The 26,770-nt window shown below is 34.1% G+C and overlaps 1 protein-coding gene across 2 annotated transcripts in view; it reads right to left on the reverse strand.

Annotated features, from left to right (window-relative positions):
• Window positions 1-749: 749 nt before the first annotated feature.
• Window positions 750-26,770, reverse strand: part of LOC149797744 (glutamate receptor 3-like) — a 72,953-nt gene continuing 46,932 nt past the window's right edge. For both annotated transcript variants that reach the window (XM_089962687.1, XM_089962686.1), the window contains 6 exons: window positions 24,796-24,900; window positions 21,473-21,604; window positions 18,243-18,446; window positions 13,916-14,745; window positions 12,149-12,326; window positions 750-6,982 (listed from right to left, as the gene is read on the reverse strand). In XM_089962687.1, coding sequence (XP_089818813.1) covers window positions 6,935-6,982; window positions 12,149-12,326; window positions 13,916-14,745; window positions 18,243-18,446; window positions 21,473-21,604; window positions 24,796-24,900 — 1,497 coding nt within the window. In that variant the 3' untranslated portion in view covers window positions 750-6,934. The remainder of the gene's footprint in view (window positions 6,983-12,148; window positions 12,327-13,915; window positions 14,746-18,242; window positions 18,447-21,472; window positions 21,605-24,795; window positions 24,901-26,770) is intronic.

Here is a 26,770-nt window from a genome sequence, read left to right on the forward strand (position 1 = left end):
AAATATGTTTGAGCTCATACAGAAATCTTGAACTAAGACAATTCTTTAAAAAGAATATTTGGATTTCCCAAACTGGAGGATTATTTCTTGATTTTCTACAAAGAATTGTAGACAACAACATTGAACAGGATACAACAGCTTTCGCCATCGCCTTCCATCTTGGAGTCTTCGTCCGGACTCGAGCTTGAATTCATTAGAATATTATATTATTAGGACTTATTTTTTTTTGGGGGGGGTTGATTCTTAAAACCGTAAGTTCTTTTTATTTCTTCTTCATTTTTATTTTTACAGTATTTTCCCAGGGAAAGAAATATTTGTTATATTTTTCAAAGCTGGTTGTTTTCACTCTTTCTTGTGTTACTGTGTATTCGAGCCTAAACATGTAACATAAGAATATATATATATATATATATATATATATATATATATATATATATATATATATATATATATATGAAATCTATTTTGCATTTATTCACGCATGGATAGAGAAGCTTCGCATTATCTATTAAAACTTTTTTAAAGAATTCTGAAGTATATGTCTTTACTAGATGTAAAATTTAATTAATAAGGACTGCTCAGCTTATTTATGTTCACTTAAGTATTAACTGAAAAATAAAACGCTGTGCAAATGTAGGTATGACCCGCTACAGTTTACACAGTACTTTCTAGGTTCATACCTCAAAAGCGTAAACAAAACCCATACACTGGTACATCCTTAGTTATAAAGAAGAAGACAAATAATGTAATGAAAGTCAGGACTTTATTGCAGGAAAACAGCAAGAAAGCAAACGTACACATGAAAGTACAACTGATAAATAAAATTCGTAATTGTGACTGTACCATAAATTTAAAATGATTATACGAACGATACAAAACTCAATGTTCTAATAATATTTCATCGCTACTAAATCAGAAAATATAAATTTTTTCACAAGTTACAAAAGATCTCGTATAAAATTACGAGACATTTTATAGATAACATCCATTTCTTTACATCTTCAACGATCCATTGTCAGATCGAATTAGTAGCCTGCGAAAGGTATATCGAATGCACAACTATACTAATTAAGTTCCTTATATATTCCATTCATTTTACTACCTTTTTAATGAATTCCAGTATATTAGTTCTAATTTTAGATACACCAAGACTATCTTACTTATGTTAGGCACTCACCTCGATACTACAGTTCGTATTGCATTTTCTGGAAATATTTGCATTTCATTGAAATGACCGTAAGTTTGGGTCGAAATAACTTTCCGGAACCGGTCAAATCACATCTGTGTGCTTTATCATCCTATGATAAAGCCAGAAGGCTGAACTCTGAAACCTCACTCGTTACATACTCTCCAGGAAAAAGGAGAGAAAATAGTAGCTATTTAATTAGAATTATACTCTGATGCAAAAATCAGTGACTCAGTTACAATGATGATATCTTGAAAATTAATTAGGCTCACAATTTCCATAAAGCTGCCCTTTTTTCTGCATGGTATACAGACAGTTATTTCCATAACAATACACCCATTATACGAGTCAGTCATCAAAAATATTAAAAGACATCATTAATGCTATAACATTTCAGAATGTCCTTCTCATGTTCCAGAAGCAATTAAACAACGTTCGAATTTTATTTTCGAAGTATCAGATATTCGAATTATCATAGCGGTACCATACTAGTTTAAAACTTAATTCCCGTTTTAAACAGAATGAAATAATATTTGAAACGCATTTACAGAAGTAATTTAATTGCTACTCTGGAATGAAACTCATTAAAAAGCGATAGAAATATATCAAGATGTCGTCGAATGTACTGAATACCTTGAGACAAAGAACGAAATGACAAGTGATGAACAAATGAAAATAAAAATCAAACATGTAACAGCTAAACAGTGGTAGATAGAAACGTATATGCCATCAATCACTTATAAGGCACTAAAAGGAAATTATTTACTCGTTTTCAAATCACTCACACATGCACATTTTCAGGCGCTTGACTGCTGGCTCATTATAAATAACAGAGAGACCAACTCACAACTCAAGTAGCGATGCTCAAAGTTTAGAAATATAAGATAACCCTTCTGAACGATAACTTTATTTAAATACGGACCTTTTATTTTACAAACCATTATATTTTCTCAAAGGAATTTATTTATGCAGATAAGTCCACACCAATTCTTCTAAATCTTTAGCAAATTAGGATTTAATATAGAGCTTGCATTAATTTTTTTTCGATCCAGTGTTGCTGCTAGGACCATGTATTCAGAGGTAAAACGTTTTGCTGTTTACTTTATGTAGATTATGTTTAACTAGGTCTTAGAAAGCTTATTTCAAATTTCTAATCGATATAATATTTTGGAATATGTTAAAATTCTTTAACTATTAAGTCTAGCTTCTTTTCCTTTTTATTAACAGCTTTTCTTAATCCGAAAATGAAATAAATAGAAATTTAATTGAAAAGAATCGACTCTTATCCACTCACAACTTAAAAAGGTCCCCGCCTATTGTATAAGGCTGTAGGCATCGTCCGGCACAAAACATTTCAAACTGTACATTTAGCTGCGAATGAGGCTGAAAGTGACATTTTCAAATAATTTCTTGTTTAAACAAATGAATAGAATAAACGTTAGTATTAAAGGAGATATTTACATAGTAACAGATTGCCTACGTCCTGTCAGTAAAATTGATTGGATAACATCCATCATCTAGTAATCAGCTAGGAAATGGGTATGTGGCAGAAACATATAATCCGTTTTAAAAATGTTTTGTTATTCACCAACCTCTATTGATTGACTGATTATCTAGAGGGGCATACATGGATGGAGGAAGGGACGCTTCCCCTTAAAATAAGCGCAAAGCAACTGGAAAGTTTCCTAATGTACGTTTCCTTAACAGATCGCTAAAATGAATGTCTGGAGACGCTTAATATGCAAGACTTCGTCTCCTGGGCCCCTTATGGGAGTTCCGTTCCACAGACTCATCGCCTACTTGTTTACGCCCCCCCCCCCCCATTATAAACAGCTAATTATTCAGATGGAACTGATGCTATGCTGATTCATTAACCAAAATGGTTTATGATTCATATCCAAAGTGAACTTTTATCATTTTGCACTTCGCTTCTATTTCATTCATTTTTTTTAAATCTGATTATTTTTATAGTACAGATTAAGTAATATTATTAAGTAACATGTATAATGTTATCAAGCAACATGTACAATAACTTAAATATTATTTGACTTAAAATATCGTATCATCATCTTGTAGTATAAAAAGAACAAAATATTATTTACAAATGGCAGTCGTTGACAAAATGCTTACAGTTCAATTCTAACATTAATAAAGTTCATATACATTAATGCATACCGGTTTATTTTATCGAGAACAATCTTCCTTTGGACGGCTAATCCCATTTGTGCTTCCCTCTAATTAATTTATATTAACCTACTTTATTCAAATATATATGCACTTCCCCACCCCCTTCCCGTCCACGGGAAAAAAAACCGTATGTCAATAGCTAATAAATTCAAAGATCAGTAAGTACTGGAATTTATTATATGCTCATTGTTTTCTCTGTTAACTTTACGTTGTCAGAATCGTTCAGTATATTACGATATTGCACACCTTCTTATTGCATTCACGTGCATAAAGGAACTAATTTCTATTGTAAACAAACAATGGACGCAGACGCCAGCACTTTTGATTTGTAAACAAATCATGTACACTCGCGTAGTAGGCGCTTTACGTTTTTGTTGATAAAATTTGTTTCTGAATAAAGTAAAGCAAATGTTTCGTGCAGTGCCACATACCAGCTGCATTGGCACATTCCACATTAACGTTTTTGATACAATGTTTCGGATTTAGGCTAGCTATACAGTAAACGCAAGAAAGGGTCCTTACAAATAACATACAAGTGACAAGGCATACATTGTCCTCCTTTGCTGGTAATAAGAATGGCAAAAATATACTTACAGTTTTACATCCTAAATTTCCTCAAAATGTACTTTTTTAGTTCTGCAAATCCGAATTACATGAGCCATGTCATAGGTTCTCAATCTTGATTACAGATTTGTACTGTAATTTCGAATATAAGTGCAACTGCATCCTCCTTACTACACTCAAAATGAAATGAGCATTAAATTCCACAGCGTCCTTTTGATAATTGCTATTGAAAGAATTCATATTTTTCATACATTATGATTTCAAATAATCAATAACAGAAACATGAACACATTTGTATATGTCAACACGCTTCTCCCTCTCTTTTTCAATCCGATGTATTTCATGTGGCATTGTCACATATAAATCCAGTCCATAATCAAAAAATTTCGTAGAATCGACAACCAAGTGGAAAACTTGTTGCAATGCGTATTCATTCACAATATGGCTTCAAATTTCAATTTTAAGTAGGAAAAAACGGCATTTTCTTTCGAAACTTATGTCTAGCAGGTGACAAAGTTCAAATTCATCTGGGCGGAGTTATGTGCTCATTAATAATGTTGTTTTTGTCTAATGATGAATCTGCGCTTGTGTACTTAGTTTGGAATACGGCATACATTCATTTGCTTGTTTTTTAATGTGTATTTTGTTTATATAATTAAGCCATAGGTAGAATAAGAAAATGAGCATATAATAAAAAGGTTACTGCATTTGTGTGGGAAAACATGAACTCGTTTGCTCGGATGGATATACTTTACTCCCAAGGTCGTGCAGTATTTCATCCGAAAAACTCGTTCAAATTTTCCCATACAAAAGCAGTAACCTATAAATACAGCCTCTATGCTAGTACTAAGTAATAATGTTTTCTAGAGAAATGAATTACCACATACACCGTGCAACAAGACTCGTTCACGCCACGAGAAGCCCAAATAAAATCCATCCTTGTGTCTCCGATAACTTTAAAAAGATCCGCTGTCTTCAAAAAAAACTATTGGATAAGTAAAATTAAATATTTTTTCCCTGATTAATTTCTGAATCATAATACTGGTGTTTTAGAACAGAACAGAAAGTTTAGTCAGTACTTGGGGCCTCAAGTCGATAATGCATAACATAACAAAGCATATTATAATACATAGCGCGCCATAAACAGTATTGGAAATATACACTTGGTTAAATGTTGATATTGATGCTTTTCGACAGCTCGTCTCTTAGTTTAACAGCAAAAAAAAGGTTTGAAACATCTGTAATAAGACTTATTTTCTGAGTGAAAATACAATTCATAAATTTATCTGCAAAGTGGTTGATATAATACATCTCGTCGAGATATTTCCGTCATAAGTTGGTACAAGAAGTACATAAACATGCACAGTGATACTCAGGCTCTGCACACTTGATATTTTTTTTAAGACATAATTTGCAAACTCTTCGATCTCTTTCAGTGTTATTTTGTCTTCTTCGTGCAACCATTAAAAATGTTTAGAACATCGAAAAGATGCAAATGCTTTCCTGACAATGAAAGGTAGATCTAATGTTTTAAAATATCAAATTATGACTTGTATTGACTATTATAAACATATTGGTAAAATTGCCTTGTTTACATGACAAAATCTGTAAGAAGGATTCAATCAGACTTTGTCTCAACATAGAAAACTGTTTCTGTCACCCATTTCTAGCTCTAGTCATGCATACTCAAAGCAATGAGTGAACAAAACATTTACTTTGCTGGCCCATGTACTTTTGCCGGCATCTTCCAGTTTTTAATATTGGATATCTGCTTGTCAGTATATCTATACTTTTCGTCAAGTACTTTACACATCTGAACATATAAGTTGTACTCCGAGAGTATCATCCACAGTCACCAAGACTAACATAATTATTGATAGTACTTGTACGTTAAGTATATGTTGCACAAATTATGCAATCCTGTAAATGCTTGAAACAATCATGTGTTTTTATGTTATTCATGCACGGAAATGATGTGTCTCGCATGCAGGCCACAACACACTGTCTTTAGACTAATTCGCACTACATGCATATTAATAAGTCAGCAAACTACACGTTTCAAGATAGCAAAATTTCTCATTTCTCACTTTATAAATCGTGCTGAATGAGTGACATTATGGAATCGTTCCACAAATATGGATTCCTGATTCGTGACAAGCGTGGAGGAACGTTTTATTATTATTGAAGGAGGAACATGCATGAAGATTGCTGTTCAGCTATCCACATTAAACTACCCCTCCCCGAAAGAGATTGCTAAACATACAAGTCTACCCACCCCACAATATTTTTATCCTGCCAATGATATTAGATTTTTGATCAATATCATTTTACAGACCATGTAATTTAAACTTTCCATCAAAAATGTGCGCCAATTATGACTAAATAACTATGTCTAATTGTTTTAAGAGAAGAGTGACTGGTTGCCAAAATAAGCTCGATGTAAGAATTGATCCAATCTGATTAAAATCAGATCTCCGCTGTCCTACGACGACGACCGCTTAAGGGTCGTGTTCTGGTGACCTATAAGTTAGGTAATGGAAATGCAGCTTTCAAAAATCTGAAAGTGAATAAAATCGTTCGGAACACTTTCATACTCTTCATCCACACTGTTAAGTCCCCCCAAACGCGAAGAAATAAGACGTCATCTGATATTTGGATACAATTAGCGATTATGGTAAAACCACAGGTTACTAGAACATGACCCCAAAGCGGTCGCTGTCAAGTCTTCATGTATAACAGTGGAGATCTGATTTTAATCAGATTAACAACTAAATATTGTTCATTATTACTGACTGACCAAGGAAACACGTTATGTATATATATCAGTGAAATAACCGTATAGAACGGTGAGAAATTATTGTCATTTGCATCATTCAGTCAGCATTTCAGTACAGAAGATATATAGTCTGTTAGTAATTCAGGCCAACTATTAGACAGGTTTGAATGCAGAGTGAGACACATCATGGAATAGCAAGACAGCAGATGCAAAGTTGCACGCTACAGGAAACTCTCTCGTTCCTTCTCGTTCATGCGACTTAGTTTTTCCTGTAATAAAAGAGATGATAGTATAATTGCTAGGATATAACTTTAATAACAAATGGATTGAGTGCATTAGCTGAGCAAATTAATTCAAAGACAGAGCAACAAGTTTTATGAAGACACTTACATAACAAAGGCGTCGGTCTGTGGTTCTTTCCAGGGTTTTCCCGGGTTCTTCCTTCACCAGTAATACTGGCCGCCATGTATAGCCTATCATGTGCTGAAAAATGGCGTTAAACCCCACAACATCAACAACAACATAACAAAGGCAGAGTTGTGACGTATGGACTCTGTTATAGGTCGAGTCAAACCGCATGCAACAAAGATCCTGATCTGATATAGCATAATGTGCCTCGAGACCAGGGTCTATGTTGTTTGTTATACTGATTACTCCTAACAAACTGAACAGACGCAAATCTGCCGGCGCATTATGCAATTTGCAGTTGTACACGTCTTATAAGTAAGTATATATGGTGTTACATTTGGTGAACTGTAACATAAAAAGCAAGAACGGGGATTTATATTTCCCAGAAAAGGAAGAAAGGACATTCCAGTTTGCATTGTAATTAATTTCACTTTGTGGTGAAAGCAAAATATTTTCAGATTATCAGACAATGTAACGTTCATGATAAAAAAAGAATCGAACAAAATATTTCCACTGATTTAGAACAGAGCAAGCTCTGTAATAGTGTGCCGAATGTTGTTGTTGTTTTAATAGAGTTTAACGCCATTTTCAGCACAAAATAGGCTATACATGGCGGCCAGTATAAACGGTAGAGGAAGAATCAGGAAAGAACCACCGACCCACGAGAAGCTACCTGCAAGCTTTCTCTCATACCCACATTGGCCGAATCCTAGACTCGAACCCATGCAGACAGAGGTGAGATGGCAGTGATCCGTAACGGTGAGCGCTTTAGACCACTCGGCCACTTGGAGCCTCTCGTGTGCTGAATAGGCAAATAATTATATAAATTTTCCGTAAGTAAAAAGAGAAAGACACAAATTAGATTTTCCTGTGAATGACATTCTTTCTAATTTTATTTTAGCAAATGACACCACCACGCTAAATCGATACTGAAATAAGTCAATTCACAACAGTCTTTTCTCTTATTTCCTTGCTGTTTCAAAGGTACTCATGAAGGACAGTATCTGTGTTATATAGAATAAGAAGCGTTGTGATTTGACGGAAATTCTAGAAAATTGAACTTCTGCGGGTTGTTATTCTTTTATGTATTTTACGATGTGAAGCCCACAACGTACTCATGTAGTAATTAAGTGCCCCACAGGCTGTAGTCAGAAATAAAAGCTATCTATTATTTCATGTATTGATTGTTGAACTTGCGTCGGTTCTGATACACAATCAAGCTATGAAAGGAGACTATATAACTCAGTTGACTTATTTTAAAAGACTTATTACACCTTAAATGAGCTATTTTGAAAAAATGGCCTTTCCGTGAATAGCTTTTATTCGAGATTATCTTTGACGGCAATATAGTCATATATGCGATTAAATTATATATATATGGCGTTTACGCTTTTGCGTCTTTAGCTATAAATTGTATTTGCTGTGTAATGCTAAAGTAAATTTTGTATTATGTTCTCCATCCACATCATTATAAGAATCATACAGTATTATGTTGCTTAAAGTAGAGGAGTGCTGTGTTACTGTCAACACGGTGGCCAAATGGAATGTTGTGATACGTGATCGGGTCAAGTTGAAGCATCGGAAAATTTTCTCAGTAAACAAATCGAACCCCCCTCCCCCCCCACACACACAAACAACAAGACTAAACAAAAACACGTCATGTTTTAGTAATTTACTAGCGTGTGTGAATGTGTTTAGACTATGTGTTCCTTTGTAAGGCTGCAAATCATCCTACAATCTTCAGGAGGGCACTTGTTCTGTGTCTGAACTTCACGTAATTTCTCAACTCCACTAAATATTTTCTCCTTTGTTGAGTAAGTGTGTATTATGCTTACTGGCCCTCTGATAAAAATCGTTCCCGGTTGTTGACATCCTACTCAATTTCCCTGTCAACTATATCAATAGTGTAGCTAGAAAATTGTTGGCTTCATCAATAATTCTTATTTTCATCAATAGGTTCTCTAATATCAAGCATGCCGTCTTTCACAGTATCAGCTATAGTGTAAGCTTAATCATCCCACTCTAGTTGCAGTATGTTTTTAGATTATAATTTATAAAGCAATTAACATATACAGAGCAAATTCACATACTATGTTTTTGTTGCTGAATGGGTGTTATGATTTTCTTAGGAGCTGAGATATTTTCTTTTCTTTTATCTCAAGATAATTCGCATAGTTTCCAGATAATATCATGACTATAAAATGGTGTTTTTAAAACAAATATAAATTAGAGCAAAATATTTTTCCAGCTATTGATAGATGGAAATTAAGCATGAAAGTGATAGCCCAGGCTCAATAACATTGATCTATTGGCCCTTAATCTAGTTGACGTATACCGTGCTACTTATCGCTGTACGTTCAGAAATGCCGTAGTAAAAACATATTTCGTGGCACCCAGCTACTAAAAATCTGCTTAGAAAAAAGAGTTTCCACCCAGAGTTTAAAGTAATTTCTTCTCGATCTCGCAGACATACGGTGCTAGAAATTTGGTAATCTTTTCCTGACTTCTCAAACATGCGGTGCTAAAAAATAGCAAATCTGTTCTGGATTTCTCAAACACACAGTGCTAGCAATTCGCAAATACTTTCCGGACTTCTCAGAAATATGGTGCTAAAAATTTGCAAGTCCATGCCTGACGTATCATAATATGGTGCTAAAACTTCGCGAAAATCCTTTATGAGCGTTATTTTTACATGCTCAATCACACAATCAATATAGCAATCACGGATTCGGCTAAATGAGGACTTTATTTTTTAAAAAGTTCCTAAGCGCTACTTGCATCTTCATATTTTTAGTATAGCTGACGTCATAAAGACGAACAGGTAAAAAACAGCTACGGGTTGCTTGTGTGTGTGTGTGTGTGTGTGTGTGTGTGTGTGATATTTCACTAATAGTTTTTATTCTGCAGCAACAGAAATCGTGTTATGTATATCCTATTATTGCATGCATGAGAGAAAGAGGAATTTTAGGTGTGGCAGAATTGTTAATATAGTCAGGCCATCTTTTTTGTACTATATGTTTGGTGTTAACTGTGAGCTTCATTTCAGCTGGCAATATTAAATTTTAGAAGCCTTACATACAGTTTCACAATTATATCAGCATTTCCTAGTCAAGACGTATGTCAATGAAATATGGAACTTATTTATCTGAAATAAATCCAGTTTACAGTCAATCTTTTATTATTTTGTATTGCTACGTTTTGGTGGTGGGTGGCTTTGGAGGAGGATTTAATTTCTGCTGCACGCAAATGACGCTTCTGCAAAGTGTTGGCCGTAATGTGAATGGATGTCAAGAAGATAAATGAAAATTGTTGATGCTTTGACGTGTATTGTATTAACTGCATATTCTGTTAGCGGGCAAACTACTGGGGAAAAACCTTTAAATTTGTTATACGATTGACGAGGAAGCAATATGCACATTTTGAACCAAATACATTTACAGAAAGAGTGGTAAGTTTCATCCAGTTGTGAATAAACGATACGATTCACGATTAATGTCGTAAAAGAAAATGTGCCAAGGGTATTTGTGTAACATTACACCAATAATGTGTGCAGACATTTCCTGAACGTCCATATGGCGGCTTCTGGAAGCCGACGACTTGATTGCTTTAGAAAACTTTTGCTATTTAATCCATTATTCAATACTTCCGTTTAGCATAGATCCGTTAATGGAATCAATTTCACGCGTATAATCCCACGCATAGCTATTATACTATTCCAATTTGCATTACAAATTAATGAACAAACATAAATTTAAATATTAATAAAGTGTTTACCATTTCATAAGGCAACAAGTACACACAATTGATCCTTGCTATTACGCAGTTACAACCTCCATATAACAATAATATCTCAGCACATCCAGGCCGCAGTAGATATTATAACATTTTGTAGAGAGTATAGCATTTACTCTTTTATTTCAAATGACAATCTTACTGAAATTATCATTAAGTACATAGACAAAAATCGTTCAAATGCACTCGTCACATTTCCTATAAACGAAGCTCGTCGCCATATCAATTATTTTAAAATAAATGTATTATATATTGTTCCATAATAATTTGTATAAAATACATCCTTGCACAGGTTCTTTGTAGAAAGGACGAAATCTATCCGATAAAATTGTGATTTAACAAAACTTTTAGGCAATCAAAGCATGTACACATACCATGTAATAATAGGTGTTGGTGTTGTGTGGTTTAACGCCATTTTTCAGCACACTATAGGCTATACATGGAGGCCAGTATTTATGGTGGAGAAAGAACCCGGGAAAACCCCGGAAAGAACCACCGACCCACATGAAGCTACTGGCAAGCTTTCTCATATACCCACATTGGCCGAATACCATAAAATAATAATAATAATAATAATAATAATAATAATAATAATAATAATAACACGAAAGCATGTGCAAATAACAAATAATAATAATAATAATAATAATAATAATAATAATAATAAAATAAAAAAATTAAGTTCAGTATGCAAGCCTTATATGATACAACAAGCCAAATAATATTTTTGAGACAACTGTTTTCTCTAAACAATAATAAATATCTGTAGTAGTAATATTATTTTTGTTGTAGCTGCTGTTGTTGTTTTTTTCGTCTCGTAGTGGTTTAATTATTATTATTATTATTATTATTATTATTATTAATTGCTTCGTTTAGCAAAGTGGACAAGTGTAACGTAACCTCCCACAACGGTAACTTCTCTCAAACAGTCACCTTTCATATCCACTAAGTTTCGGGTTTTCTAAACAATAATATTTCAAAAATGTATATCTAATTTAAAATGTCAGCTCCCTTCGGATCCCAATATCCTTCTCTCCATAATGTGACTGGTAAAGACAGGCTACTCTATTTTAAGATATAAAAATGCTCATACTTAATAAAAAGCACTAATTGTTACAAAGGAAACAGGAGAGTACAGATATTTAGATCTGCATAATTTTTACCAGCATTCAAATTCATCCCACTTTAAGTCTATGTCTTATTTTTTATGTCCTTGTTTTGTTCCTTCACCGTACCTTTTTGACAGTTCTTGAAATCTTTTTAGCAAAATACTCTGCAAGGCATACAATTCCGGCTATGGCCACGCCGCCCAGTAGGATAAAAAATACACCGGCCACGTTTTCTATCTGGAGTTCCGACGTTTCGTCAGTAGAAGGCTTTGATAAATCAGGGCAGTTCCGTCTTCCCCACCATCTATAAGGACAAAACATACGAAACAGGCAATCACATGTATAGTACAGGAATTTAATGTGACATTACTGAGAGAATCCCACCGTGGTATGACTAGCTGTTGGATGGTAATAGAGAGTTAATCTAAAGGTTCAAAAATATACTTAATTTAACAGAAGTAAATCAGCTTCCGCTTTTATCATCTGTAAGATTTAGTATGAGTTCTCGGATTTAAGCGATTACATATAGTTTGTGAGAAGCCGAAGTCTTATGTATATTTAATTTATATAATGTTTTAACTTTTGTCCATTATTTTATTTTTTGGAACAGAACATTTACATAGCTTAACTTTAGTCCATGATTGTAAGCTGTAAACAGAGAGTTTACGTAGCAAGAGTTCAAAGCCAGTCTTGTTTACAGTTTAGCTTAGTTTTTCCGTTGAAAATCTTTTACTTATATTACGTTATAAGCTGTGAAAATGTGTATAAATAGGGACTTGATAAAGAAATAATAGTTTGAAGTTGTGTTGTTGACATAGCAATAATTCCAGAGGAATTATTTATTTAAAATGTTCATTGGAATTACTAATGTGCTCATTGATTTTTGGATTAATGCACACAACTTTGAATTATTGCGAACTCAGTAAAATAATTTCGATTGAATAATTGTTTTATTAAGACATTGAAGACTGGTGGAATTCTTTCGACATTTCTGGAATTGTGTGACAGAACATTTAGAATTATTTAGTATTTAATTCACACTATTGTAACTGTCTTTTAAATTTGTATTTGTATTGTATGGAAATAGATTGCTTGCTGACTTTATGTAAATTGTTTGTTTCAGTTTCTTTCTGTTATATATTTTAAGACCTAGAGTCATTATAGAAGCTCTGCATATCATACGACTGAGCAATAGTTCAGTATTGAAGACCACAAGATAACATTTTCCTTGGCTGAGGCCATAACACGGGTAAGTATGCTTATCAAAGAAAATAAACTACTAATTACACAGTCCAAATATATTGCTCAAAACGATTGTTATGACAGTTGAACATTTAAAACAGATGCAGTTGCTCCTAAGGTGGATATGGCAGCAACTAGTGCAAGTTAAGTACAGCATGTCCCGGCAAATAAAAGAACACACCTTGATGAGTTTAAGTCTGCCCGAGGATAAATACAGAGCTGACAACACAATTAACAAAAAGCGGATAAAGTTGATTCAACTAAGTGTACTTGCTTTTCTTAAAGAAGGCATATAACTGCATACCAAAAAATAAGAGAATACGTTTGTGGGGTTTAGCGCCATTTTACAGCATATGAAGGCACATGGCGGGTCAGTACTTTTGGTGCAGGAAGAACCTGAGAAGACACTGAAAAGAACCACTGGCAGTAGGTACTGACACGCTTTATTACACCCTCACGTTGGTCGAGCCGAGACTAGCATTCACGCGGATAAAGGTGACATGTGTGAGTGATCTGTAAAGGCGAGCACCTTAGTCTACTCGGCCACCCGGAACCTTAGATTAATCGCCCAACCTAGGCCGTGGAACACTCAGCCACCCAGAACCCCAGTAGAAAATATAAAATGATCAAAGACACCAGAGATATACGTACTTATTTTCCATTTCATGTAGTGTGCCCCTTTCGCTTAACCTCAGAATGGCCATGGACAGGTCTTCCCTGTATGTGGCTCCAGGAGGAACCCCTATGCCAAATCCCTTGGGGTCAAAAGGAGGCCCGACTTCCATGAACTCGCAGTCCTCGATTGTCATGTACTTGTTGACGGTCGTATCCCAGAAGAAGGCGAAGTTGGCTTGCTTGACTTTTTTGAAGCCTTCCTCTGTAGTGCTGACCATAGAATCTGGGTCAATCTCCGACATCTGAGACCACATCTTGGTGAAATGTTCGATGTTTGTGTTCTTAAAAAACGACATGATACCGCTGTGCCTGACAGTCCCGTACTTGATTTTGGTTTGCGATGCTAGGTCCGTGACAGATTTGATGGGTGTATTAATTTTTTTCACAGTCAAAAAGGCAGCCAGGTTTGCAGTGTACGACGAAATTAATATAAGGGCAAAAAACCACCAGGAACTAGCGAGGATGCGTCCAGGAATTGTGGAGGGGGAGGCATCTGTGCTCCCCTGTAAAAGGGAACCGAAGACAAACCACAGACTTTGCCTAAAAGATATATAAGGGCAGTCGTTTTTCTGCATGCTTCCAACTCGCTCTAATATGTACAGAGTAATGCTGACAAAAATGAAAGCCCCAAAGGTGCATATCCAGACTGTGTGGTGCAGGGGATTCAGGAATTCAAAGTAGGAGGTTTCAGACTCGGGAACCTTCATGAGTACACTGATGTACCGCGTCATAAAGGGTTTGGTAAAATCCACCGCGCCCTCACGATCCGAACTAATGCTGAGCGGCGCTACTGACATCGTGGCGTTCTGAAACAATGTTAATACTCGTACATATATCAATTATGCTCCTGTAGAAGTAGTAATACAAATATTATTAGTTATATAAATAGTATTAGTAACATAAATAATATTAGTAATAGTAATAGAAGTAGTATTAGTATTGGTAATTGAATTTGTGTTAGTATTATTAATTGAAGTAGTGTTAGTATTTATAATAGAAGTAGTATTAGTAATGGAAGTAATGTTAGTATTAGTAATACAAATATTATTAATATGAGTAATATTATTAATATTGGTAATTGAAATAGTGTTAGTATTAGTAACTGAAGTAGTGTTTGTGTTAATAATAAAAATAATATTAGTATTAGTAATAGAAGTAGTTTTAGCATAAGTAATAGAAACAGTATTAGTAATATAATTAGCATTAGTAATATCAATAGTATTAGTATTAGTAATATGAGTAGTGTTAGTATTAGTAATATAAATTGTGTTAGTATTAGTAATAGATATAGTATTAGTATTAGTAATATAAGTAGTGTTAGTATTAGTAATATAAATTGTGTTAGTATTAGTAATAGATATAGTATTAGTATTATTAATATAAGTAGTGTTAGTATTAGTAATATAAATGCTATTAGTATTAATAATATAAATAGTACTAGTAACAGAAGTAGTATTAGTATTATAATAGTACAATTGTTAAAAAAGAGACAAACGGTTGCATATTCAATTAAATATATGCCATTGATTAAATATATGGATTTATCAAATAAAAACGTTTCTTTAATGATAATTCTTCAGATACGTCAGACAATATTTAAATGATGATTATCAAATGTTTCCTGTAATAGACGTTTTGTTTCAGAATTAATGTTGAATTATGTTCATTTGTACAGTTATTGCACAGTTTTAAGAATGCAAAATTTTATATCAGATTTGAAAACAAGAAATACTATTATCGAGAATACTTATATCAATATGATACAAATATAGATCAAAAGAAGGCCCTAGGGAGGAAAGTATGTGTAAAAATTGCACATTACTTTTGTACTGATATTTTTGTCAGTTTTCAGCAAATAATAAATAAAGTTATTAAAGTTTAGTTCTAGTGTTGTGAGCTAGACAATGTTCATTATATATAAAACAGTAGGGAAAATATAATAATATGAATTTACCAGAGATGTTCATATATAATCTTAGATTTTAAATAAATTCGGTAGATAGTATCCAAACGGTGAATCCATCTGGAATGAGATAATAAACTAAATACATTTCACTGAGTGTCAAGGGCCCACTGACTGTTCGAACACATTTGATAATTTACGTTTAAATTTCCTTTCTTCAAATGTTATGTTATTTGTGTAGATTTAATCGATATCAAGAATGTATGCAACGTTTTAGTTTACATAAAGTTTATGTAACAAGTAAGATGGTATAGTTGTAGACGAGATATTGAAATGGATACATTTAAGCCCAACACCGTCACCAAACCCTTGATCGAGCACCTTATGGAACTGTTAAAATATTCACAATGGTCCACATCTTGTTCAGTAAGTGGAAAGCAAGTCAAACTCACTCATATTTTGATGCAAATACATCCACTACTTACAATGGGTTCATTACTTTTAGGAAAACGGAATCTACTTTGTGTTTTGATCACTTCTTCAATTAGGAGAAAATATAGTACGCAGAATAAATAAGATTCTAAATTAAAAACCATGCATTCTGTCGTTACAAAGTGTACTTTTCAAGCTTAACATTTCAGAAATAAAATCCTATATTCAGCTGTTTCAGAGAAGCTTTAAACTCCAGTGGATATCAATATGCATGTGCGTGTATGTTACTGAGAAAAAAAATTAATTTTGTTTATTCATCATTGCATTGTAACAAAAAGGGGATTGCAGCTGCCGCTAATACAAAAATCAATTTGATGACGTATTTAAATTGAAGATTACTGCAAAGTCCGCGATTTGACTGCACATCGTTTAAAGCTGTTGCTTACTAAGTTCATATAAGAACGATGTTGTCCATAATTTCCTACTTAAATTTAAAATCGTTCCCAAAGGGGATACGATAACGAGTTTCAAATTAAGTTTGTGGGAACAAAAACTCAGTTGTTTTCGATTCATCTTTATTAACAGGTATTTACGCAGGAAATGCTTAAATTTTCGATTATATACGAAACATTTCTCAACACAAAATTGTCGGGAACTCAGAAGAAAACCTCAATTTGATAAAACATTGCTCGACAGTGAACAATAATGGTGCTATAATAACAATATTCTGTCCGTCAATACTCCAAACCTTTCCGTGATTAATCATAAATTATCTGTGAACGATCAAAATCAGTGAATACTCATAAATTATCCACGAATACTCACAATATTTAAGTAAATACTAAAAAAAATATCAAAGTCCACACAATTACACCGGATAACACTGTCCGAAAAGCAAAACATAAATTTATAAATTTAAAACGTTATCTAAACATTTGCCTTTGTCATATTACTCTCTGATTCTGTAAGGATTCTGTACGGATTCTGTCGAGATTCATTCTGTAGGGATTCTGTAGTAAAGATTCTGTAGGGATTGATTCTGTAGGGATTCTGTAGGGGATTCTGTAGGGATTCATTCTGTAGGGATTCATTCTGGAGGGATTATGTAGGGATTATGTAGGGATTCTAAATGACAACATACAGAGGAGATGACATCATGTAGAGTGGATGTACAGATAATTTCAACTTCTTGTCTGCACTTCAAAGTTTTATTCAACCTTTTTAATTGATTATGCATTTGTTGCATTCAAAATTTATGGTTACATTCCCATTCAAGAATGCCCTCAAAACTCAATTATTTTGACTGCAAGAACAAACTTAAAGACCTAATAATGTTTCCTACCTTAAATCTTCTCAGCCTTTTTTAAAGTTTTCTAATTGCATGGTGTTTGCTTTGTAATCATATCATTATATGTTTTTTATATCTTATATGTGTTGTCTAATGTTGTAAAGCGCTTAGAACTTCTAAAGATTAGGTGCTATACAAAGTCCTAATTATTATTATTATTATTATTATTATTATTGGCTTGTTTCTAAGAACATTTTAACTTTTATAAGATCACATACACAAAATAAGTTTAAATTATTTTAAATATTAGTTCTGAAATATTAAAGTTGTAGTTTTTCTTTCATTAATTAATACTTGAAGTTCCAGTTTCAATCTCGTAAAACAAGTAAGTCAGCAATTGAAAACATCGCATTGCAACATTTTTATGTCTTTCTTACCTTTGACGTTACTTATGCATTCTTCTTTAATACCGATTGTCTTGTGTGTTAATGTTTCCTCGTTTATCGTGTTGCAATACAAGCTGGATAGTTTAAATTAAAATCAATTGATCGACTTTTCAATTTCGAAAATGTGAAGCTTCAATTATATAACTTCACTTATGAAATTTTCTTTTCTCCCTGTACTAAATGTATACGGAAAGAGTTTTCATGTTATTGTGGAACAAAAGAAAAAGAAATTACCCCTGAAAGCAGCTCTCCCATCATGCCGTTCCATTCACCATTTGGCAGTCTGCTGCCAAATTTCCCATCATGCACCAGATATATCTCATAATCAAATTTCAACATGTTAGCAACCTGGTGGAGCAGGTCAACAGCGAACCCCTCGTATTTGTCATTCCCCATTCTCACTTTGTGGTCCCGCCTGAACATCGTGAAAGGTTTCTCCTTGAAATGTACGAATAATATTCGAAATAAAGCAAGTGTCTACTAGGATTACTGTAAGATTTGCTAAGGATACTATAGTTTTCTTGGCTAATAGCGAAAGTTGATCTGAATGTATTACATTAATTATTGTGATGCAATTATTTATAACCTAATTACTGCATAGAAGCAACATGAATAAAAAAAATACTTTGCAAGAAACGATCATATGTTTGAGTACTATGAAAAAATTATGACTAATTTGGTCACAAATATTTTAATCCACCTCAGGATAACACGAAAACAAGATTGAACGTGTGATATCTGTAACAGATTTTAACAAATATCGGTATGTTTTATATTTTTCATTGGTTGATTCAGAAGATTGTCATAAAGAAGATATATGTATTGTGATTATGGCCTGGCTTCCTTCATACCATAATCGGCGCTTCGGGTGGCCGAGTGTCTAAGGCACCCCAGATGGCCAGTGTCTAAGGCACCCCGGGTGACCGAGTGTCTAAGACATCCCGGGTGGCTGAGTGTCTAAGGCACCCCGGGTGGCCGAGTGTCTAATGTACCCGCCTTTACTGATCACTCATGCATCTCACTTCTTCTGTCTGAGTTTGAGTCTTGGCTCGACCAAAGTGGGTATGTGAGAAAGCCCGCAGTAGCTTCCCGTGGGTTGGTGTTTGTTTCCACTGCTTTCCTTGGTTCTTCTTCCACCAAATATAGTGGACACTATGTACACCTTTCCGTGTACTGGACAATGGCGTTAAACAATAATAAATAAAACCAATCACACCATAAACAAGTCTGAACTGATGTAAATATGAGACAGAAATTTGTGAGAAAGAGGTAGGAATAACGGAGATACTGAAACAGAATTAACGTCACTTCAGCGGTAATTTAGCTTTAAAAAGTGTCAAAATAGTCATCGATCGATATAAGTTGGAGATAAAACTAGACTGTTGAGCAGGACTTGTAAAGATCAGCTGGGAAAAACATCCACGCGATCACGCTTGAAAGCTTAAAGTTAAATGAGATTATATTCATTTGTACAATATTTCGCGTGCACATGGAAGCCTGGGTTGTTTCATCCCACTGAGACACATCCCAGTGCCTTATGAAGCTATTAGTTTACAACTGCTCCTTGATGGGTTGTTACTATGTTTTACCAGATGAGATAATAAGCAGTTACTACGTTTTACTACATGTTTCAGTGTTTGTAATTTCTCTTATTTTGTGCAAAATAAAGAAACGAACCGATAACCAGACAACTTAAGGATAATATTTTAGTTCTCTCAGCTGTAAAAGACTAAACAAAATAAAGACAGGGGTGACATAGATTTCAAAGCATACAAGGAAACCCAGTCATGTCATCCATTTAAAAAAACACAGGATGATTGAAAGATATGGGGACACTTGTTAGATGCTGATTATATACCATAAAACAATCTAATACTTGCTAATCAAACTTTGGAATAAGAAAAAAACCAATTACTTTTGAATGAAGGTGCTAAAGGTTTTGAAACGTGTTTTCAATATCTGTTCGCATAGATTTGATATTTCCCTTTTGCATAATTATAATTTTAAGTAAATGCCATTCCCAAATACCCAATATTGTGACCTTGTTCTATTAGAAAATAATTTTGATCCCGAGAATTTCGTTCTTATACAACCGTAACGCCGACATACATTTTCACACTTGTAAAGAAATACTGCCTTTGAAATAAACAATAGTGAAGTGACATATCATGCGCTTGAAACAAACCTTTAAACAGGACACTTGTACCTACACCAAAATGAATATAGTGGCAAGAATTAATAATAACATGTCTTCTATATTAAAACTGACAGCATTTAATTGAGTAGACAAATACAATTTTGAATAATTCAATATGTAAATCGTTTCGTGTATTCAGTATATCTTTGGAATAAGTCAATATTCGAACATTCAAGTTCGCTGTAAAATCCGATGATCGGTACAACACATTAATTGTAGCCGTTGGTGTATAGAGACGATTTAGATTTTAAACCAATTTATTACGCTGTTCAATATAGTATTTACAAGTAAAATACATAATGGTATGCATTTTTCTGTATCACCACAAGCACACGTTAATTAGAATATAAATCATTATGAAAATTGCTAAAGTTATTTCTAATTCTAGTATGCGGAATAGATGACTTCCTGTCGCCACCGGTTAAAGTGACAAAGATCCTTGAAAGGAAAGGAATATGCAGGTAAACATATTTTGCGAGTTGAACATTTGATATTTGAAATGAGGTGTATTGGCTAGGGATGACGAAGGAACTTGAAAATCATATTAAGGTACTTAGCTGAGCAAGTTTGACTATATGATGTTAGAGATTACTAAGGCCATGTCTTTACAATTTGGTACTGATTCCAATCTGAGATACAGAAACGTTCGGATATTGATGACGAAGAAAATCAAAACTGACAGCGTTTCAAAATATGTATGAGTTTCATCGTAACGTTGCGCGAATCTATACTTGAAACATCACTCTTTGTTCTAACAATCCCTGCATATTTTTTCACATTTTTGAGGTATGTTCCTTGTGTGTATCAACTACGCTAACATTCAATTATGCCGATATTTGTTGCATTTCTGTAAATAGTGTGCACAAACTTTGGACTTGGACTTACATCCGTGCCTGTTGTTTTCTATGTTACATTTAGAACATACATATATGGTTTCTATGCAAATGCACATAAAACATTTGCATTATCTAACTAGCATACAACACTCAATAGTATTCGTTTCATAATACTTGTTAGGCAGGATTCAGATATGAACAACCTGCATGGATCTTTAAAATGCCCCCACGAGGCCAAAAAATTGACCCATTCGCCTACCGATCTAGCTATTTCGTACAACGACATAAGTTTACTTCACTGTTCAGCCGAAGGTTAGTTTGCCACATTATTTATGGTCTATGACGAAAACATTTAACTTCAGGGAACAATGGTACGATAGTGACTGGTTTAACCAGTGTTTTCGTTATAATGTTAAACATCAAATACTGACCAAAATCATTACAACTCTGGCCTTCCTCCCCTTCAACGGGAATGGTGGAGTCATGTTGAAGAGGTCACTTCTGTTGAATATCACCGTGTTGTTTATCAGGATGGAACCATGACCCGCATCCCAAACGCCGATCTCAGTAAAAAAAAGGAGACATAAACAATTAAAAAAATGTCAAAGCCATAAAGTAATACCGATAACATTTTTCATATCCTATATGTGTTTTCACTTTGACATGCGCGAGAAGTATAATTAGCACAGGTACTGGAGCAAACTTCATCAGTTTTTTTGTCAAAGCTCTTTCCCATAAATTACAGTGTATCATTTTTAAAATAGAAAAAGTATGAAAATAAATTATTATGACAAAACTATTTGAAAGAGATCTTGCAACTAAGAGCAATTTACCTTCGTCCAGTCATCGTTGACCCAAAATGTGTTACAGTTTTAATCTAAGGGGATTTTGATTGAAGACAATGGAGCTAATTTGTATTACACCAATAAAACAATTAACATTCTTATAATTTTACAGAGTGGTGTGACTGATCAATTGCCTTACATCAATGGTTCTCAAACATTTTGCACCCGCGGTCTTCTTCTAGGTATTTTATATATGCTAAGATATCCAATTCAGCAGACTCTCGACGAGGGCTGGATTACGGCCTTCCGGGGCCCTAAGCACTGAAAATATTTTGGTGCCCCAACCCATCCATACAAAATGTGAAACTAAAAATAAACCAATATTGAAAGTTAAAAAGGTGGGAAAATTCCAGTGTTGCCATCATTCTAAATCAAAGTACTCGCAAATGCAGATCGAAATGGTCATATATAATTAATTAAATTTTAACATCAACAATTAATTTGAATTTTATTGTTTAATTTCTATGTTTGGCTGGTGTCCTAAGTACATGCTTAGTGTGCTTAATGGGTAATCCGGCCCTGCCCGCGAACCTTAGTTTGAGAAGCTATGCTTGCATAGATTTAAGCTATTTATGATTCCAAAGTTGCAATACGGAACTGTGAGGTTACGAGAACGCGCGAGAATGATTAAATCAATAGAAACATCAAAAGTAAGACTATTTACTCATTTCATCAGGTTTAAGTATGTCAGCAAAGATCTCATGAATAAACCGCCCATTTTTACAATAATTTTAAAAGCATTTGTTGTAAATATGTATCGTATCGGTAAAACTCAAGCACACATCACTGTACCCGTTTTAGTTAGTATATTACAATACAGTTAACAGAGAACATACGTCCACGAGAACACAGATGGATTCGAAGGCAGATGTGGAGGACAGTCCTTCACAGATAAGATTCTATGAATCTGGTGACATGCCAAGAACTAAAGAAGGTTGAACTAGTAAGGAAACAAGCAAATGCACAGACACGAGCACACACACATACCAAGTCTTAAAGAGAGCAATAAAACAAAAGTAAGAAATCGTACCCTTATACATTATGAAGTCTGCGACTAACAGATGAAGCTAACTTGTAATAGTAAATGTACGCGAACAAATAACTAACTTTGCGATTTATTTTTTATATTCAAGGTGTTCGCCTTGTAGTAGTGCAAATATACAGACAAAGTGAAGTTACTGAATACAAACAATCAACTATAAAATGATTTTACGAGGTGATAGTAAAGAGTACAATGAAAGACCCAATATCGCCACTACGAGCAAAATGGCGTATATGCCATACCATCTGCATAATACTGAATCTTGAAATGTCCTTAACGTCGTTGGGTTCCAATAAAACCAGGAAACTATGGACGTTTCGTCACATGGCGAGCCATACAATTTCTCCCTCGAACTGAGAAACAACGTCATTTTTCAAATGTGTACGAATCATAACGATTTTGATCAGCTACGTCCGTGGGTCAACCGATTCCAGTCGGAGGTTGTAACACAAGATTATTTATGTCACCTTTATAAACATACGAAGCCAGTTCCACTCTGTCACGGATTGTCTTCAGTCCCAGTTTGCCCTTCACAGCATTGGAACGCATCAGCTGATTACCAGTATTAACCCTTCACAGCATTGGAACGCATCAGCTGATTACCAGTATTAACCCTTCACAGCATCGGAACGCATCAGCTGATTACCAGTATTAACCCGAGTATTATGTTTACCTAACGGATGTTTGTTTCTTCTCAGATCTGCTTTAGAAAGCTGTCTTGCCTCTCTTCGTTCCCTCTCTAATCAATGTATATGCCACGTGCGAAAGTTGTTATTAAATTAGTCACTAACGGAGTTCGTCTAATGTATTATGACAATACTTTTGGAGCACTCTCTAGAAACAGAATGGAATTACGAGTGACTTCGATGACTGAATAATGGGTGGCACCTCCTAATTCTAAACTGAATATTTGAACGTCGTTTTATTTTAAAGAACGGTTTATGTCAGATAGCCTTTTTTAACAAATAGTTTTCTTCCTTCCAAACTTTAGTTTGACTGGAAGAATTGTGAAATTTATGACAAGCGGCATCATTGGGGCTTTCAACAGAACAATACAATCTCTAAATTTTAAGTGGAAGTTTGAATCATGATAAAGGTAATAAAATATTCGTCGAGAGGCGATGTTACAGTCCATTTAATTGGGAAATGTGTATGATATTGATTAATTTTAATCTGGACTTTTGTCTTAAGGCTGAAGGCACCTCTTCTCAGATTGAGGTTCTTAAATTTGTTTGTTGCTTTGACACTTTGCATATGCAGGCACTATTTCATTTCAATGCGGTATCAGGCTGTCTGCGTGATCATCTACGCTTAACGTGACATTGCCTCATGCCTGACCCACTAGTGTTATGCAGTATTCTTTTCGAATCCTTACTTAGGTCTTACTAGAGAATTGTACAATAAATTATAGGAAAATCGTTACACACCGGTAAATGTCCCTTAATAAAGACACACACACACACACACACACACACACACACACACATATATATATATATATATATATATATATATATATATATATATATATATATATATATATATATATATATATATATATATATATATATATATATAGAACGTAGGTTTATGCAGAAAAGTATACAGGTAACATCAAAGGTCAGAAATTGTGAAAATCGGATTATTAACTTACGTGTAATCGTTTCTTATTTCAAGACTCGACATGCTGCAGACGGTATGTACATAATATATACAATAGTCAAGCTTTCCTAAAATTCGAAATAAGATCAATATGTAACAGGAGACTAACGACGAGCAACTATTTGTACGTTTCTCGCAGCTATTTGCGTGTTACATCAGTTTATAATAGTAAGGTTTCCTAATCCATTTTGTATCATTAACTTACCTGTAAATTGTCATAACCAGAAATTTCCGATATAAGGATCGTGTAATTCGTCCTTCGACCGTGCCCGTCAAACTGTATATCACCAGTCAAACCTTTTTTCCGAACCTGAAGAAAACACATGTACAATCATTTGCTTAACATTCAGCCTTTATTAATGATTAAAAATCCAGGTATATGTTCAGAGATTTTAACGAAATACTGAATTTAGGTTGGCAATATCGAACACTAATGCACAAAGACGTAATTATTCTGTGAGAAATGTCTACGGAGGCCGTATTTTCTTGCTCTAATATTCCTGTATGTGTCATTTACATTTCTTACACTTATATTACAGGGAAAATGGACACAATATTTTAAAACAATATTTTTAAAGGAGAATGCCATAAGTAATTATGGAATCAATAACAAGTAGATTATCTCGACTCATCCGGGAAGATTATCGGTGGCCAGGTTTTTAAAAAAAATATATAAACAATGGAACTGTGAATGGAAGTATCTAGGTTAATATTAGCATTTCGTAGACTTTTGTCATCATTAGGAGGAAAAAGTAGAAAAACTATATAAAAATATTTAGATACTTTAATTAAATACAAAAAATGAATTACCAAAATATACAAAATTGTTAAAGGGTTTCGATCAAGGTAAATTCGGCGGACATGCTGCTCACACCTGTGCCGGTAGGTAGTTAACTTTGTCATCAGCCATTAAGTACGTTGTCATGAACAGCTAAATGCTCTTGATTGGACCTTTATGAGTCTTCAGAAATGCTTGATTAGCTAGGAATCTATGTATGACAAACTGCATGCTGTCACTCTCTAAGTGACAATCAGGTGTAAGAATAAACGTTCGATCATTGTGTCTGGCTCTCTCTTCCATCTTCTCTATTTACATTTATTTAGATAATCTAGCATCTCATAAAATGAATATAACTGTATGAACTTATATTCGACTGTGTTTGTTTCTGATTTATTTTGCTTCGTTCTATGTTCTTCTATGTTGGAATTTGGAGCGTCAATATATTTTCAGTATCAGATACGTGTACACCAGTGGTTCCCAAAGTGGGCGGTATACAAAAGCAAGAAGTAACCTGAGGAATATAGATGCGTAAGTGCTCGTTTGAACCATTGACAACTGGATAAAGTAGATGTGCAGGTGAAACGTCACAAGCAGTGCAAAGGAGTTAATATATGAATAAAGGCCCTTACGTATTATATGAAAATTTCTAGTGACAATGGTGGGATTTTGGACAGCTTTTGATATTTTGGGTTTTGTTTGGTTATGCTATTTTTAAAAAAAATAATTAATTCAGGCTATCCGACATGAAAATTGGAAAGACGAGACGTCCTCTATGAACCAAACAGCTTCCTTGAATGTTTGCTTCGTGATACACAACATTTATCGCATGAAAAAAGATATATTTTGTTGTAATTTCCCTTAAAATGTGAGACGATGATGTTACCGGTCGGAGATAATCTGGCGGTAGAACAAATTATAGTTATGTATGAATGACACTAGAGATTGCCTTAAAGTGGGTGAGTCAGAAACGCTATTTTTTAAAATCTCGATTAGACACGCGGTCAGTTGAATGGTATTTTCAGTGAGAAAAGATTAGATTGAACTCTCATATTCTGTCACGCTAAATGTTGATCTTATAATGAATTCCTTCCAATTTGGGATTCATTAATTTATACTTCCTTGTGTTTGAGTGATTAAAAAGAGACTTCTAGAAGACCCACCAACCCCCACCTCAAACTTTCCTTCCTTATTTCTCGCTAAGCAAAAGGGTGTACAACAGCTGGATTCCCGTGGTTGTTGAATGGTTGGGTTAAGGGCGTCGATGTCAAATTGGTTTAAAATAGTCAAGCCATCCGAATATCTCAAATAGTTACGTACTCTACGGTTGTTATGCATTTTATAATTACGATTCTGAATAATATTCGTATGTCAAGGAATATGTCTTTTTTTTTGGTAAATT

This window comes from Sinohyriopsis cumingii, chromosome 6, assembly GCF_028554795.1.
Source record: "Sinohyriopsis cumingii isolate HCF-2022 chromosome 6, ASM2855479v2, whole genome shotgun sequence".
Lineage (NCBI taxonomy): Eukaryota > Metazoa > Mollusca > Bivalvia > Unionida > Unionidae > Sinohyriopsis > Sinohyriopsis cumingii.